Source organism: Ctenopharyngodon idella, chromosome 8, assembly GCF_019924925.1.
Source record: "Ctenopharyngodon idella isolate HZGC_01 chromosome 8, HZGC01, whole genome shotgun sequence".
NCBI lineage: Eukaryota > Metazoa > Chordata > Actinopteri > Cypriniformes > Xenocyprididae > Ctenopharyngodon > Ctenopharyngodon idella.
The window spans coordinates 1675840-1693840 of NC_067227.1; the positions used below are offsets into that span (position 1 = coordinate 1675840).

Sequence of the window (18001 nt, forward strand, 5' to 3'; positions counted from 1 at the left end):
TTACACACAACACCTCTGCACTTTATTTCAGAGTCCTGCACGGGTCCTGTTTGATAAACCTGCACCCGCAGTTATTAACAGCACACCCGACCCGATATCCGACAGAAACACTAATTTTAGCCCATACCCGACCTGACCTGTTTGACATAAAAACCGCAACCCGACCCACACCCGCATTAAATCTCCTTCATGACATGAGGTAGACAAAAATCATTTTCTCATGTAGCCTAACACAAGCAATAAAACCAACATTAGGCATTCTATGTCGCTGCATTTAATTAAACATTGCATTAAACAACACAAGTAAAATAATAGAACAAAGAATGTTTTAGTAGGGCTATTTAACTGTAAGCTTAAAGCTAGTAAATATTTTATCAGATTCACTCAGCATTTAAACGCAGTTGTCTCTTCTGAAACTCAGCAGTGTTTACCTGGCCGCTGGTCCTCTTTGTAGCAGCACAAAAAATATTCTAAAACTTTTATTCACATTGTGAATAGCCTATATTAAATACATAAAGCGAGCAAAGCGTGCTCCCTTTAATATAGCTTTCAATCAGATGCAGCGCGATTGGCTACAATGCTCAGCGCTGCAAATCCTGCTGTAATTAGAAGCCTTTAACAGTCTTCAGACAGCGCGTGAACACAAATAAGCACGGGACCATTTGAAAGCAGCTGTCAAATGCACCGAATTGAGTTGGAATAGTCTTGGCTATTGGACCCGCAGTCCACCCGTGCCTATCGCGTGTCCGCACCGCACCCGACACGAAAATATTATTCCACCCGTTACATAAAATTTGCAGCCTGCAGGACTCTGCTTTATTTCTCTCAACATGGGGACAGGAGAGCTATCAGTCAATGAATGTAACTTGCATTACAGATATTTTGTTGTAAATTGAAAAAGTAATGTGTTACTTTACTAGTTATTTGGAAAAAGTAATCTGAGTTTGCAACTGAAGTTACTTGTTATGCGTTACCTCCAACACTGACTGTGACTGACAAAGGACATTAATATTCCATACAGGGCACACAAAATACAAACCTTAACAAGAAATGTTTTCACACAAACATTTTTTCTGCAGGAACGCAACACCTCTTGCTTAACATCAATTTTGTTTTATCACTATTCACAATACAAACAACATCCACCCATTTTGGGTGAGCACTTGAAAATACAGCTTCATTTTCCTATAAATCATTAGAAAGGTCTAAAGTTTTATTATAAAGTATTAAAATTATCACGAAAAAAATCTGTGACTGTAATTTCTTAACTTTCGTGAGGAAATCTTATGCATCCACTGGGAGAAAAAAAAACTTTCTTCTCTACACTGGAGAAAAACTTATGGATTCACATACGTTTACTTCAAATTTCTTTAGAGAGAAGTATTATTTTTCCTATTTTTACCCAAAATGGGGTGTTGTGAGCATTAGTGAGTACACACATGTAATGTAACGTCTGTTTCATTCATACTCGTAGTGGGAGGGCGCCCTTGTGCAGAAAGTCCACAAGTGAGACTTGTGATGTTCCAGGAAATCCCTTATATTGACAAAGGCATCCAGCTATCACTGTAGCTGAATAAAATGCAGAGAGAGATGTTTTGACTGATGAAACATGAACACAATAAACATATGATTGTGACAATATATTGTTTATCTGTGTTCTACTAGATTTTTCTAGATAGTTATAATGCGATGCTAATCGACATAGCCTTTATCACTGTATAGAATACTGTAAAATAATATAATTTCTGCCTCATTCTATTATATGAAGCCACGTCAGATCGCAAAAGGAAGTTATTTCAAACACTCAACTGACGTTATGAAGTGAGTTTGGAGTAAAAGCATGTCATTAAATGTTGTCTTTTGCTGGACAACAGGTTGTAAATGCTTATCATGTTTGGAAAGATGTTTGGCGCAATGTTTTGCTTGCCAAGTGCACCTTATAAGTGACTCAAATTCAAAGCGCTTCCAGAAATGGACTCCTAGATTAATCTCACACACAAAGAAGCACACAACAAACTCAAACGACACACAAACAAGCGGCTCTGTTTCACTCACACATTCATTTTTTTGTAGCACGTGCGACATGATATATGTCGCACTGTAAAGCCCTGCTTATGGGTGTCTTATTAGACAAATGTAGTTATGGCAAACTGACCTTTGGGCAGTTGTTTGACTCTAAATAATAACATTTAATTCAACAAAGGATGGATGTGGAGTATTGAAATTAAACTATATTGAGGAAATAAAATATTACACAAACAAAATACTGTATGTGCATTATCAGGTGAAATGGCTGTCACTAGATTAGATCAGGAAATACAACTTCATCTGCTACCAATATTATTTTAGTATTATTTATGTACTATTATAGTATTTATGTATATTTTGATTTTTTTTTATATTTTTTATTTTAATTTTAGTAAGTTTTAGTAATTTTTGTTATTTCATATTAGTAATTGAATATTTTTTAATATTTCCTTTAACTTAAATTTGTATTTATTTTAGTTTTAGTAATTTTTGTACTTCAACTTCAAAATTATTTTATTTCAATCAGTTGCCAAGGGTAACTAATTTCTAATTTTAATGTTTTTTAAAGTTTCTTTAAGTTTTCATCAAACTCAATCATTGATTTTCATTTTTATATTTCAGCTTTATTTCAAATAACAAAAACTCGTTTTAGATAACAGTAACAACTATCTGTTATGGGGTAGCAGTGATCATCTGATGCCTGTAATCTCAAATATTAAGGCTAATTAAATATTAGAGAAAAAAAAAAAAAAAAAAAAAAAAAAAAAAAAATATATATATATATATAAATTTTTATTTCCCCCACAATTACTGGCAATCTTCATTTGAAGAATTTCAGTGTTGTCACGATTTATAAAATCTCAAGGTTAATTTTTTATTTCATATCTTTCTTTTAATAAATCATTCAAAAAGATAAATGAAACTGCATAGTTTGGTCCCTGATAAACTTGATAAACCAGGTATTTGGCTTTTTTGATTGGGCTGAGTATTAATACCCGATTCAGATCACAAGCTTTTGATTCAGATCAATATAATTCTGATTCATTTGGACAGATGTCCATTTTGTTTGCAAATGAGATTTTCTAGCAGCTATGTGATTCTTTTTGCATTTTCACATTAGGCCTCCAAACAAGTGAACACGCCTCAGCTCACCCCCCGAAGACCAGCCATAGATGACCTGCGTGCGTCCATCATATATGGCTCAGGTCAGACACACATCCATACTGTACAAACAGAGATAGAGTTACATTCACATGACTGAACATCAGTGATCTAATATAGAGATCTACTCTATAAATCCAATATCACCACATTAAACCACTGTCTTTACGTCTTTTTCAGAGGAGGAGTTGTTCTTCGATGCCCCTAGTTCACCGATAGAGGACCTGCCGTTCTTTGAGGCCTCATCTGACTCTCTGCAGGGCTCTGCCTCTGATAAGCGTATGTCCATGGTGCTGAAAGACCCCAAGAAAAACATGACCGAGTTCCTCTTGACATTTGAGATCAACAAGGTCTGATTATGTCCTTGAGCATTTAGTTATCTTTTCTTTCCTTATAGAGATGATAACAGATATGTGTGTGTAAATAAGGTTCATTTAAAAATTGTCTTAACATTTCAAGGTTCCTCCAATCATTCTTTTCTCTCTTTTGTTCCTTTGTTCTAGCTTTCCATTCAGCTGTGTCGCTTGTCACGTGGACAGGAAGTAAGCGTTCTGCATCTGTTCATTGATGGATTAGGGACAGAACTTAAACTTCGCACATTTGATATGTCATCAAACACTTTCCTGCGTGAGATCTGCCTTGAGTGTTCAGAGTACTTGGGTAAGTGCAATGCGCATACACTGTTCAAAAAAATGTATTTTTGAAAGAAAGAAATTTATACTTTGATGTTTTCAACATTGATGTTTGTGTGAAGACTCTGAGGACAAGAAAGTTCACCTTATCACCACTCTGGACAATAGTGAGGAAGATCTGCTCACTCTGGAGTACGTCAAGGTACATTAGCTTTATCATATTTACGTGTCATTTTCCTTTAGGTTCAGGTACTCTTTATGTACAAGAGCCGTTTGTCATCAACATGTTCTGTACATTGTAAAGCATCAAAGCGAATCTCTCGGACAGTTTTCTTAGTTGTGGCGGTGTTTCTCAGCTTGTGGGTTTTAAAAGCCTAGTTGGATGCCTCTTTATGTAATAATCATTTTAGCTTTAATAAGCCAAACATTAACACGAAATTAAACCTGAAAAGAGACTAGTGACTCATGATGCTTGACTCATTTTACCATTTATTGTTATTGTTTTATAATGTTTCCTGGGGTGCACTTATAATGTTAATATGCTTTTTACATTAAAAATTGTCATAATTTAGAAATAAAAGGCATTTTTAGCCGATTTTAGCCCTCTTATTTGAAAGTTCTGTTTGAAGGGGCGCGTCTTCTGTAAGACTTCAGTGTAAACGCCCACTGCTGTGATTGGCTAACATCTTTGCATATGAAATAGCTAAGTATTACTCTCTCGAAAACTTTTAGCACGTTTTTACTATTACAGCTCTCAAGGTTAACTAATCATGAAAAACATTATTTAGATCTGTGGCATTATATTTAGATTGTGGCATGAAAGGTTGCAGTGATGAACATTGTATCACAGACATGTTGTTGAGCGCATGAAAGCAGTGATCTCGTCATTGCAACTCAATTTCTGCACACTAACAATGCTTTCATCATAACTAACAGAGCAAATTTGATATAACTAAGAGATTTGTTGAATAAAACGGGAGTTTTGGCGCGAGTCCAGAATAGGGATGGGTATCGTTAAGGTTTTAGCGGTATTACTACTCTTACCGATACTGCTTATCGATCCGGTACTTTAACGGTATTCTTATCGGTACTTTTTGTTTTATATATATATATATATATATATATATATAAAAAACAAATTAAGAGCTGAATTAACATTGCTTTATATTATAGTGTGCAGGCGTTTTTGGTGTATTATATAAGATACAGTAAGAACATGAACAAAGAAACAAAGTAAAACAAACTGACAAATACAATAAAACAAAGATACAAATGAAGTAAAGTGTTTTTATTTTTTCATGTGTTCAGGTAGGCCTAATATAGGCCTAGCCTATAAAAGAAATCTAAGTAAACAAATGTAAAATAAAACTGCATGGTTTTCACAGTATAAATTAACAGATTAATGCTTATTAAAGCTAACTATATTCAGATGAAGAGTGATTTTCTCTTTGCATTTTGTTGTTTGATTAACATTGATGGCACAATCGTCAGAAGGTGACTGCTGTCACTTTAAGACAATAGATATTAACACACATCAAATTTTTTTTTCCAGCTGTTCATGTACACTTACGATAGAAACTGCGTTTAAGTAGCTAAACACTCTCCAAGCCAGTCATTCTAACATATATTTGTGTGTATTTGATCATTTGGACGTGCACCCGAAGCCTAAAGTGTAATTTGTTTGTCTATTTGCGATCCGTTTTGGAGCGCGCACACACAATTCAGCCTGGGGAACAGCATCTCTTGCACGGGTTATTGTGCTTTCAACGTTTTAAAACGTTGATAATAATTATCAAACATTTACCGCAATTTAGCAACAGTAAAGACTGCATCACAATCACCGATTGAGCTGATTCTGACGTTAAGTTTGGGTTTAGGGAGGAACGAACGTCCACAGCTGTGAAGAGAATGAAGGTGTGGTAGACGAAACGAGGATAGTTTTTAATAGTTTTACCTCAAATATCTTCTTGCTGATAAACCTTGGAAGCCAAAATCAAAATCAAAAATAACATTGGCTTAATATCACAGGCCTAAACTGTAAGCAGACGTTTAGTTGTTTAGTTCTCTCCTCCATCGTCACAATTAAACAGGGTTTAAATGTTGTGCACGCGCTTTAGCTCCTCTGCATGAGCGCAATCTCTCTTCTGGATTGCGAAAAGTGAACACAGATACAGAAACAGCTGGCTACTCTGGCGAGATAGAATTTGCAAGATAATGTCTACATAGCAATAATAAATGCACGTGTATTCTCTTTGTAATTTCTCCAATACCGATAGCAGAACCCATAAAGTCAGAGCTTATCGATACACCGGTCTTTCATAATTTAGCCCCGGGGTCAATTTAATACCAGGTTTCGGTACCCATACGTAGTCCAGAACTCAGTCACTGATAAACTCGCTCTGTTTGATTGACAGCTCCAGCGATTGTAAAGGGAGCGTTCTTTGATCGCTTTCTATATATATTTTGGCAAGGCAAGTTTTAATCACCGTTTAAATAACAGATTATTTTCATCCTACTAAGAGAAACAAGGTGAAGTTGTCCGTTTAGTCACTGGTTTGATTTACTGACACATAGACAAAGATCATCTGACTCTACATGAATCATTAATATCAGATCAGGTATTAGAATTAACACAGTTACTTACATGTTGTCTCATTACTGTCAAGTCCATATCATAAACATCTGTTTGCATAGCCTGCCCTGAAATGCGATTGATTTACCAAAGAATTCACAGTGAAACACTGAATACAAATAAATAAACCTCAACTGAGACATTCACAATGTTGAAAATAAATGATCATATTCCTAGCATTAGGATCCTTTGAAAGGTAATGATATTTTTAGTCCTGTATCGCTCTTCTCTCCTCATCATCTCACTAACACACCAGTGGGCGGGGCTAACGTTGCAATGATGAAGTAGGCGTTGATTTCTTCTGTGGAGGTGGCGTTTATCTAAATCTATATCACCTATATCTAACTACACATTCCGGGATCAGTCGTTTGCTGAGCCTGGTGTCTATAAAAGCTTTTATTTGACTAACAAGGAAGTTTTCAGTTCTGAAACTTACAGGATGTTTTTATAGTACGATGACCTCTTATATATCAAAAGCTCAAAGAAAAGTTGATTTCTCAGTTCATGCCTCCTTTAAATATAGTCCCGCTCTCAGTCAAACTCTGACAGCATAGATTTAGAAAGACTATTAATGTATAATATCTATTTATTAATAATTTAGGACAATTTAATTTATTTTTTTCTTCAAATCATCCTGTAGTCCATTTGTTTGACATCTCTTTCCAATGCAATATTATCAGAAATATAATCATGATATATATTCTTATATGATTGTATGCGCACAGCCCTATGCATAAGAATATTCCAGTAATACCCTATTCTTTTTCAGGCTGACAAAAATGCACCAGATTTTAAAACAATGTATAAAAACACAGAGCAACTAATCAAGGTAAGCTTGTTCAGAAATCAGTGCTCAGAATTTCTCTACAGATAATGCGATAGCCAATTAGATTACAAAGCTCACTTTAATTGTAAACGAATGTTAAAATGTGGTCTTTGCACCAGGTGAATTTCTCCTCACTGGACATTCACCTGCACACTGAGGCGCTCCTCAACTCCATGAATTTTCTGAATAATCTCCTACCACCCATGAAGAAAGAGGCGCAGGAGGAGCAGCCCATCCTACCCAAGGAGGAAGAGGAAGAAGAAGAGGAGGCAAAAATAGAGGATTCTGCTGTTACAAAGAAATCTAGTAAGAAAGTCAGATGTTTGTTTTTTATGGTTCTTTATTTTGTCTTGATATCATTTTAATCTCATATTTTTGGCTTTTTCTTCAGCCTATAAGAAGTCAAAGTTTGAGGATGTGGTAAATTTGCACATTCGAGCAGACCTCAGCTGTCTGAAGGTCTTCATAAGAGGAGAGAAAGCCAGGATCTCTGAGATCAGCATAGAGGGTAATACACATTTCTGTCGACGCAAATAAACACAATAATGTTGGGATATGATCCAATACTGCATGTTCTCTCTTATACCAGGGCTAGTTTCTGAAGTTCAGATGAAGAAGTCGTCAGTGGAGATTCTGGCTAACCTGAAGAACATTATAATTCTGGATTGTGACAGCGAGGCACTATATAAAAAGGTAGAAAATCCTGTACTTTTAAAGATAAATAAATCATAGAATGGGAACTAAATTGGCACAATGGAGAACTGGCACACATTTTTATTTTATTTTATTTTTGTTATATTACATAATCCAATAATAGTATTAGAATAAGATAAACAATAAAATAAGGCTTTTAACCACAAAACAAACAATTTCACATTTGACTTATTGGTCCAAAGTAAAAGTATTGTTTATTAGATTATACAATTCTTTATTTACAATTCCATTTTTTTTTTTTACACGTTCACATATCTTATTGACTTTGGGCTAAAAAAAAAATATTGGGATTTTTAACAGTTTTTTAATGTAATTTTGTATCATTCATAAGAAGGAGAGAGTGTGAGATGGAATGGATTTAGGCTAATGATGGAATGATGATGATATTGTAGGCGGTGTCCATTAAGGATAAGGAGGTGTTTGATTTCCGCATGGTGAACCATGTGGATGCAACGGAGGGGGATGCCTATACAGACATGCACATTGTGGACACCAGTGTAACTTTGACTGTGGGCTGCATTCAGGTTATTTTCCTCAACAAGTTTGTGTCCTCAATTCTGGTAAGTATCATCTCATGCAACACTGCATCCACCATTCTTCCCATACAAAGAAAGTTAGTAGAAAAAAATACTGATAATAATACTGATACTAATAATAACAGTTCTTATTTTATTTTAAGTTTATTTAATTTAATGTTTAAATTTTATTTAGCACCTATAACTTATACATTTAAAAAGAGAAGAGGGCCTAGAACTGAACCTTGGGGGACTCCCTACAGTTTCTTAATGGAAACAATTTGCTGCTTAGCTAGTGAATGTTGTTTTTCTTTGCTTACTCTGTAACTTAATAGAAATCACAGCAAATATGGGAATGATGTAACTTCCTTTTTGAATTTGATTAGATGTTTACATTTAATTTTTTGTCTAATGGTCTCTCCCTCTATTTATTTTTTTCTCTTTAGGCGTTTATTAATAATTTCCAGGAGGCTAAAAATGCATTGGCAGAGGTGACGGCCCAGGCAGCAGAGAAGGCAGCCACAGGGGTTTTGGAGCTGGCAGAGAGAAGCACACGTATCTCCTTAGACGTAGACATCAAAGCTCCAGTTGTCTTCCTCCCACAATCCTCTGTTTCCCACAATGTTATTGTGGCAGATCTGGGTTTAGTGACTGTAAAGAACCGCTTTGAAATGGTCACCTCTCCAACACACACCAAGATCCCCCCTGTCATGGACATCATGGCTGTTGGACTGAGTGATCTTAAAATGTTCAGGTTAGGAGAGTATTACAAACCACTTCTGTATTTTTAAACAAATTGACTAATTTAAAGGAATTAATTTGATTTAACTGCCCTAAAATTAAATTTTCATTGTTTGATGAATGATGTTTCTAATATTTTTGTATTTTCTCAGAACCACGTTCAGTGATGGACAATTTAAGAGTGAGATTCAGTTACTCAAACCAGTCAACATGGACCTGTCAATCAAACGCAATCTCTCTGCATCCTGGTATCACAGCATTCCTGACATCCAGATCAATGCACACCTCAAACCCATGAGTGTAAGAGCATATATTTGTGTTTATTTCAGTGTGTGATTATAGGGGTAAGGAATATTGCAGCTAATATAAATGTGTGTTTATTGTAGCTGATCTTGAGTCAGGAGGACCTCACTATAGTGCTGAAGACTCTGAGTGAGAATCTGTCTGAGACTTCTGGTGATCCTCCAGCTCCATCCAGCTCTGATAAAGGAGACACAGTTTCTACCAAAGATTCTCAGAGTTCTGGAGGTATAAAACACACACAAACACAGATTGTGAGCTTTATCGATCACTACTGTATGCATAGGTTATGTCAAGCATAATTTCTGTGTCATTGTCTTTGCATTTTTTTGGAATGGATATGGATATCCTTCTGTTTAAGCATTAATTAAAGGGTTAGTTCACCCAAAAATGAAAATTATCCCATGATAATTTTAAAATGAACTCCATTTACTATAAAGGTGAAAGCAACATATCTAAGTGAAGCCCAAACTAGGCAGAATAAGCAGTGTTGCTTTAGTGATGTTTAATTAAAGCGCTTCTCCGATAGCTTGTTTTCTATCTCGTGCCCACAACTTGGATAAACTAGGCTACAACAGGTAATCATGTCATCTGTGTGGTTGCATAAAGGATGCATATGAAATGTATATCAGCTTTTAGATTCTGTTGATTTTATCACGAAATTCAAACAATAAAATAGGCTTACCACTCTGGCGACAGAACGCTTTAGAGTTCAAATGGCAACGTGGATCAAACGGCTCATGAACTGATCATATCTTACTAGTTACAGCAATAAATAAATATAAATAAATATCAGAAGGTATGTTAGAAGATACAGTAGGCCTACAACTAACTGAAATGTATCATGTCTCGTGTAGTTTCTCAATCTCAACCACGGAATGACCTTAATAGTCACTTACCGTTACATTCAGAAAAGCTATTCAGTTACCATAGCTCGATTTAAAGTTAGCTAAAATTATTTCTAGAGAAGAGCATTTTGCTAAATATGTTTTTACTTAACCTGTTAGTGATAGCCCACATTAAATCATGAAGACATGTTTGATTAAATCTGTCAGTTAGCCATCGTTTAAAGGTTTATTTTTATATTGGAGTAAAAATATTTTAGGCCTAAAAAGATATTAATATGCTATATTTATTTGATATAAAAACTGCTTTATGAGCATATTAAATGTTTGTACACCTCAGTTGGTTACACAAGTCTAGTTCCAGAGGAAGAGTGACCTCTGACTCAACGCATGACATAATTACAAACGCGAAAGCTCAGAGGATAAAGCAAAACAAAACACCGGTCATGAATTATAAGTCTAAAATGAAAATTTTTAAAGAGAAATGTTGGAGGATTTCGATATAAAAGAAGAGGAGCTTGAGTTTGTTGCCCAGCCCTATTTGTTTGAACTGCGAGAGGTGTCTACTCTCACCTAAGCTTACTCTACTCCTCTTTTAGAACTCAACTTTCGTTCGGCCATTGCAGGAAGCCTGTTATTATAATTTATAAAGTTTTAAATATGGATATTTTTCTTACAAAAACAAATCGCTTCACTTCAGAAGGCCTTTATTAACCCCCTGGAGTCATATGGATTACTTTTATGATGGATGGATGCGCTTTTTTGGGCTTCAAAATCTTGAGCCCCATTCACTCCCATTATAAAGCTTGGAAGAGCCAGAATATTTTTAAATATATCTCCGATTGTGTTCGTCTGAAAGAAGATAGTCATGTACACCTAGGATGGCTTGAGGGTGAGTAAATCATGGGATATTTTTCATTTTTGGGTGAACTATCCCTTTAAGGGTCATTTCAAGTATTGCAAATCACATTATAGCAATTCCTAATGTCATAAATAAAAATAATTTTAAAAGATTAGACAAAATAAATGTAATATTTTTTTGACACTTTTTAAAATATTTTCATATTTTAATATTTAATAATTTAAAATTTTTTTGCATGTTTTTATCAAAATAACAGAAACACTGTATAAAATGTAGTCTTTATCTTAATTTAACACGACTCGTGTGAAACAAAGCCACTTCAAAGAGCACATCGCCGCATTCTTCTCTTTCATGCTTGAATGAACAAAAACACACGAAATTATGCCAAAATGCCATTATGATGAGTATCCTCGTAAGCAGGATGAGTTCTAAATGAGTTAAATAAGGTCTTCAATTAACGTAAAGAGTTGTGAGAAAATGGAATGCGTGTCAGAAGTGACAGCAGCCTAATAAACCTGCTGCTGTCTGTCATTGAAGTTAATCAAAGAACAAAAGACAAAGAGAAAATCACTCACTGTTCTTGACTGAATGACTTGTATAGCTTTAATAAGGATTAATCTATATTTAATTTATAATTTATGCAGTGAAGACTGAAGTGTTTGATAACTTTATTCAATTTCTGTATATTCTATACCTGTTAGATCAAAACTGTCTTTATGTTGTTTCTACATTAATTTGGAAATAAAATGTGAAATTATTCCATTATTATTTTTTAGCGTTGTTTTCTTAGCAGGTTAGGATTGCCCATGTATTTATTAATTCAAACATATTTTTCCCAATTCAAAAAAGTATTGAGATAATATTCTCAAACAGTACATTTTTATTTTGTTGTAGGGAACACCGTTGTGACCGCAGCAGTGGTGGAGGGCCAGAAAACAGGCAAACTAAAGAACACTCTGAAACTGGACTTTAAGTTTGACTCCATGACTCTGGTCCTGTACAGCCCGAACAACGAGGTGACAAAATACGAAAGTTTAATGTTTACATTTAAATATTTTGCATTCTGGTTCAGTTTTTGGAATCTGTTTGTGTATAGGTCCAGTTATCAGACTCCCGTGATGAGAGTTTGAAGTTGGCAGAGTTCACGTTGGGCACCATCTCCACCGCTGTGCACATGTTCTCTGACAGCTCCATGAAAGCCTCCCTCAAACTCACAAACTGTCTCCTAGATGACAAGAGAAAGAGGGTGAAAATGATCACATCCAGGTAGATCACACACACTGAAGATTTTGTGAAGAGTTTGTGTTAAATGTTGTTTATATGTACAGATGTAATGTTCTCCTGCCCCATACGATTGACATTAGAGTCATTGCTCATTTTCTGGGATATAGCTACAACTAATTGATAAAATCAGTAATAATCGAATCATTTAATTATCGATTAGTTGTTTCTTTGCTCTGTGCATAAATAATTAATGTTGTAGCATTTATATATATTTATATGTATATATATGTTCTGCACAAAATGTATGCTTACATATCCAATTAATCAGTTAATCAAAGAAAGAGTCAATAGATTAATCGATTACCAAAAGTTTCTTTGCTCTGTGCACCTCTTTATCTGAAATCACTTTATATTTTATATATATATCTCTTTTTTGCACAAAACGTATGCTTACATATGCAGTTAATCGAAGAAAGAGTCAAAAGATTAACTGATTATGAAAAGTTGTTAGTTGCAGCCTTATGGTAAATAAAGTTCATCGAGTCACTAAATGTCTTCTCTACTTTCATGCTGCTTTAGGATGATGGCAATGCGTCAGGGCAGGGAAGGCAATGTGATGGTAGATGTGAGTTACCGACAAGGCCGGGAATGTACAGTTCTGGACACCCTGGTTCAGGACATCTATCTGTGTGCCAGTGTAGAGTTCCTGCTCACAGTAGCTGATGTCTTTCTTAAAGCTATGGCAGACGGCTTCTCTGGTCCTCCTAAGAGCAACAAACAACCCGCCAGCTCCTCTAAAGACCCAGGTTAGTGATTTGTAGTCGAGGTACCAATTACAAATGTTTATTGAATAGGTTCAGTAAACATTTGTTTTACCTTGCTATTTGCAGGGTTATTATCATGTACTAAAACCATAAACATTTTTATTACTTTATTACATTAACTGAAATAAAATAAATTATAAAAAACTTTTGTTTTATTTCTTATTTACTCATTTTTTGTTTAATTTAAGTTAAAGAACTAAAATAACTAAAACAAAATTGAATAAATGAATGAAAATGACAAAAACAAAATTGCTAAAACTTAAAAATGAAAACAGTAAATCTAAAAATAAAATCCAATTCAATATATTAACTATATAATAGTATATCAATGATACTAAAATAACATTGGCTATTTGATTTGTGTCTTTCCTTTGCTAGCGGTTCCTGCTCCACCAGTGGTTTCCAAAACTGAGATGAACATTGTGGTAAAGAATCCTGAGATAGTTTTTGTGGCCGACCTCACACGTGCTGAAGCTCCAGCTCTGGTTATGACGACGCAGTGTGAGCTGGTGATGAAGAGCGAGCCCAGCGGCCAGTCAATGACGGCCGCCATTTCAGATCTAAAGGTGGTGGCATGTCCGTTTGTGCGAGAGAAGCGTGAGAACAACGTGACGACGGTGCTCCAGCCATGTCAGGTGTTCTTCCAGAGCAGCCAATCGCCTTCTCAGCCTCAGACCATCGAGCTGTCCATTAGCTCCCTCACACTCAAGGTGATGTAGCTTTAAATGGTGATCAGCTCCCATTTAGAAATCATTAATATCTTAAAACTACGGTTGCAAAACGGCCTGTTTAATTCTGAGGGTCAATGAGACGGGGTCCCCGCGGATTTAAGGTCATAAGAAGTCTTAAATATCTTAAATGGTATAACAAAAGTCTTAATTATCATTTTAAGAGATTTTAAATTTGGGGACGGAAAAGCAATAACCATGATATGGCTTAAAATGATTATTAAACTATTAAATGATATAAAACTTCAAAAGATGATGATTTATTTAAATGTAAGTGCTGCAAGTTTCATTGTAAAAACGTGGTGCTGTTGCACATTCTACAGGCTCACTGTTTCAGTGCAGTTCGCAACAAGTACCGCACATTTATGCCAGAATATATCTACTGTTGAAGAACTATGACACTGATTTACTTTTTTCCCTAATTTGAAAAAATTAGGAGCACATAAAGAACTTTAGGGGCGCAAATGAGAATTTATCAAATCATTTGTTTTTCCTTAATAAATGGATATGAGGAGACATTTACAAGCTAAATGATTTTATTTATTTGAATACAAAAAGTACACTAGGTTTTTAAATATTTTTGCTTTAAACTGTATTCATTTAGTAATCATGGAATTATATATATTCTAAACATTTAATTCAATGCCAGATAAATTTATTTTGTAACCGAAATACCAGTAATAACCAGGAACAAAAAAATATGGTATGCATAATGCGGGACTTTTAATTATAAACAAGACCAAAATACAGTGGGACTCTTATTTTGAAATGTCTTTATTACTGGCTGCTCATTCAAACATATGAGAGAGATAAAATATCCACTCTTACAACCATCTAAATCATATTACAATACAAACACCATAAAGTAAGCCTTGTCATAATTCATCAACAGTAAATCATTAGCAATTGTTTGGCATAAATGTGAAGTATTCTTTGACTGTGAACTGCTCTGAAACTTTGAATATGCAGTGCTCATATAAAATCTTCGCCTTTTGAAGTTTAATAAACACAAGACATTAAGCTGTATCACAATTGCTGTTTTCCAGCCTCAAATTTAAGACCTCATAAAATGATAATCAAGACTTCTGTAATACCATTTAAGGTATATAAGACTTTTTATCACCTTACATTAGAAAAAAAGAAAAAGAATTTAATCAAATTCAATGAATTTACAGTTTGCACACATCTATTCTTAGTTGTAAATGTGAGTGAAATGCTCACACTGTCAAGCCCTGTGAAAGTTATTTTGAGATTTTATGGGTTTATTCTGAATGGACATACATTATTAATTTTATTTGTGCAGGTCTTAAAAAAAGGTCTTAAAAAGCCTTACATTTGATTTTTTAAATCCTTGCAGATACCCTGTGAAATAGTTATGAAAAACAAACTTACGTTTGCAGATTTTGTTGAAGAACATTATTGGCAGACTTTAGAGAACAAAGCTATGAAAGTGTGGAATATGAACCTTTTTGTTCCCTGTCTGATATTGGAACCAATTTCTACTGTCTTCCTGTTCCCAAAGGTGTCTCCCATCATCATAAACACCGTCATCACCATTCAGTCGGCGCTGAGCCCTGCAGCCGAGACCCCCGAGGAGCTGGAGAGCCCCGTGCCACAGGATCTGTGGGAACGTCGCAGCCTGCGTGACCTGAAGCTCTGGTTCCTGGAGGAGGGAGGAGAGGAAGTCACCCGCTCCGTCATTCCACTCATTCCTCATGGAGAGTCTCTCAAAATGAGCATCCAGTCCATCTGCCTGACGCTGGAGGCTGGGGTGGGCCATCGCACCGTGCCCATGCTGCTGGCCAAAGCCTCGTTCCAGGGAGACGTGAAAAACTGGAGTACTCTCATTAACCTGCACTGTCATCTGGACTTGGAGGTCAGTGGATGTTGTAGTACAATGTAGGGCTGCACGATTAATCGAAAATATAACCGAAATTGCAATATGACTTGTGAATTGCCAGCATTTCAAAGTGGCTCTGTTGACACAGTAAATGCTGCTTCACACAAACTCATCTCTGCATCTGCCCAGAGTTTTGGTCACTTATTACATTTATTTGGGAACGCAACATACGCCAACTGTCTTCCCTTACTTGTAATCAGAAGCGATTACCAACAAAAGAGAAGCTTTAAAGGATTAGTTCACTTCAGAATGAAAATTTCCTGATAATTTACTCACCCCCATGTCATCCAAGATGTTCATATCTTTATTCAGTCAAAAAGAAATGAAGGTTTTTGAGGAAAACATTCCAGGATTTTTCTCCATATAGTGGACTTCACTGGGGTTCAACGGGTTGAAGGTCCAAATGTCAGTTTCAGTGCAGCTTCAAAGAGCTCTACATGATCCCAGACGAGGAATAAGAGTCTTATCTAGAGAAACCATCAGCCATTTAAAAAAAAAAAAACAATTATATACTTTTTAACCACAAATGTCACAAATGCACTGCTCTGCGATGCGCCACGCATTACGTAATCACGTTGGAAAGGTCACATGTGATGTAGGCGGAAGTACTGATCCAGTGTTTCCAAAGTGAATGTGCAAAGACTAAGTCAAATGGCCTTTACAAAAAAAGGTAAAACAATGATGTCGGATGATTTTGAAGTTGGAGGAGAAAAAGAGATGGAGTTTTTCGCCCTACTGCAGTACTTCCGCGTGACCTTTCCAACATGACTACGTGATGCGTGGTGCATCGCAGAGAAGTGCAAGACGAGCATTTGTGGTTAGAAACTATATAAACTTTAATTTTTTGTAGAAAATGACCGATGGTTTCTCTAGATAAGACTCTTATTCCTCGTCTGGGATCATGTAGAGCTCTTTGAAGCTGCACTGAAACTGACATTTGGACCTTCAACCCGTTGAACCCCAGTGAAGTCCACTATATGGAGAAAAATCCTGGAATGTTTTCCTCAAAAACCTTCATTTCTTTTTGACTGAATAAAGACATGAACATCTTGGATAACATAAGGGTAAGTCAATTATCAGGAAATTTTAATTCTGAAGTGAACTAATCCATTAAGGGCTCCAGGCAGTTTTTTGTCAAAGTTTGAAGGTTTAATGTTTGAAATGAAGAAATTAAGAGCCATAAATAATAATATTATAATTTTACATTTTATTAATAAAATTATTATATTATTATTTTTATTAAATACACTTTTGTATTTTACAGTGAAATATTACAATAGCAGTATTTCCTATGTTGTTTTATTTTGGTAATTATTATATTTTTATTTAGTAGTAATAATAAAAATTAAAAACAATATTATTTTATAATCATATTGATAGATATAATCATAAAATTTTGGTCAAATTGTGCAGCCCTATAAGCAAGCAAAACAAACAAGTACAGCAAACCTGATGTTTTTTAAACCAGTCAGAAAAATAGTTTGCCCTAGTTCAGTGTACATTGCAGTACAAAGTACTCAGTGATTTAAATGTATGTATTTGTCAAATGTTTATCCAAAGATGCTTATAGGAATGGCATGAGTACTCAAGTACTCCCAGCTACGGATGCACGATTAATCGAAATAAAACCAATATCCCGGTTATGGCTTAGTGCGATTTATCATATTGCAAATAAATTAACTTGTTCGCTATGTTTCAGAGTGATGTTTTCGCTATATTTTTTTTTTTTTTTTTTTTTACATGAGCAGCTCTTGGTAAAGTGTTTGCAGTGCATCAGAGTTGTTTGGTTTACAGTAAATACTGCCCACACAAACTCATCTTTGCAAGTGCTGTGAGTTTGAGTTGCAAATAGCTTACGGCTGAACCATTTGAACTGCTTTGCTAGTTTTGCAGCTTGCACACTTTTAACCTTCACACTATCTTAACATGACTCTCATGGCGTGAGATGCTGAAAAAACAGTGAAATGTGACCAGACTGAACAAAATGTCCATCCATACTGTGTCAAGTTTATTGTCATTGTTCTGTGGCATCTAGCTTCTACAATATTTAAAGAATGCTGGACAAATGA

At 35.3% G+C, this 18001-nt stretch overlaps 1 protein-coding gene across 2 annotated transcripts in view; it reads left to right on the forward strand.

Moving 5' to 3' along the window:
- The window catches only part of vps13a (vacuolar protein sorting 13 homolog A), a 70401-nt gene that overhangs the window by 18666 nt on the left and 33734 nt on the right, over positions 1 to 18001 (forward strand). For both annotated transcript variants that reach the window (XM_051902399.1, XM_051902401.1), the window contains exons 24-40: positions 3149 to 3233; positions 3370 to 3539; positions 3693 to 3849; positions 3944 to 4023; positions 7223 to 7282; positions 7399 to 7585; positions 7671 to 7787; positions 7869 to 7972; positions 8386 to 8553; positions 8955 to 9262; positions 9402 to 9549; positions 9636 to 9777; positions 12151 to 12272; positions 12353 to 12522; positions 13060 to 13286; positions 13683 to 14014; positions 15555 to 15908. In XM_051902399.1, coding sequence (XP_051758359.1) covers positions 3149 to 3233; positions 3370 to 3539; positions 3693 to 3849; positions 3944 to 4023; positions 7223 to 7282; positions 7399 to 7585; positions 7671 to 7787; positions 7869 to 7972; positions 8386 to 8553; positions 8955 to 9262; positions 9402 to 9549; positions 9636 to 9777; positions 12151 to 12272; positions 12353 to 12522; positions 13060 to 13286; positions 13683 to 14014; positions 15555 to 15908 — 2931 coding nt within the window. The remainder of the gene's footprint in view (positions 1 to 3148; positions 3234 to 3369; positions 3540 to 3692; positions 3850 to 3943; positions 4024 to 7222; positions 7283 to 7398; positions 7586 to 7670; positions 7788 to 7868; positions 7973 to 8385; positions 8554 to 8954; positions 9263 to 9401; positions 9550 to 9635; positions 9778 to 12150; positions 12273 to 12352; positions 12523 to 13059; positions 13287 to 13682; positions 14015 to 15554; positions 15909 to 18001) is intronic.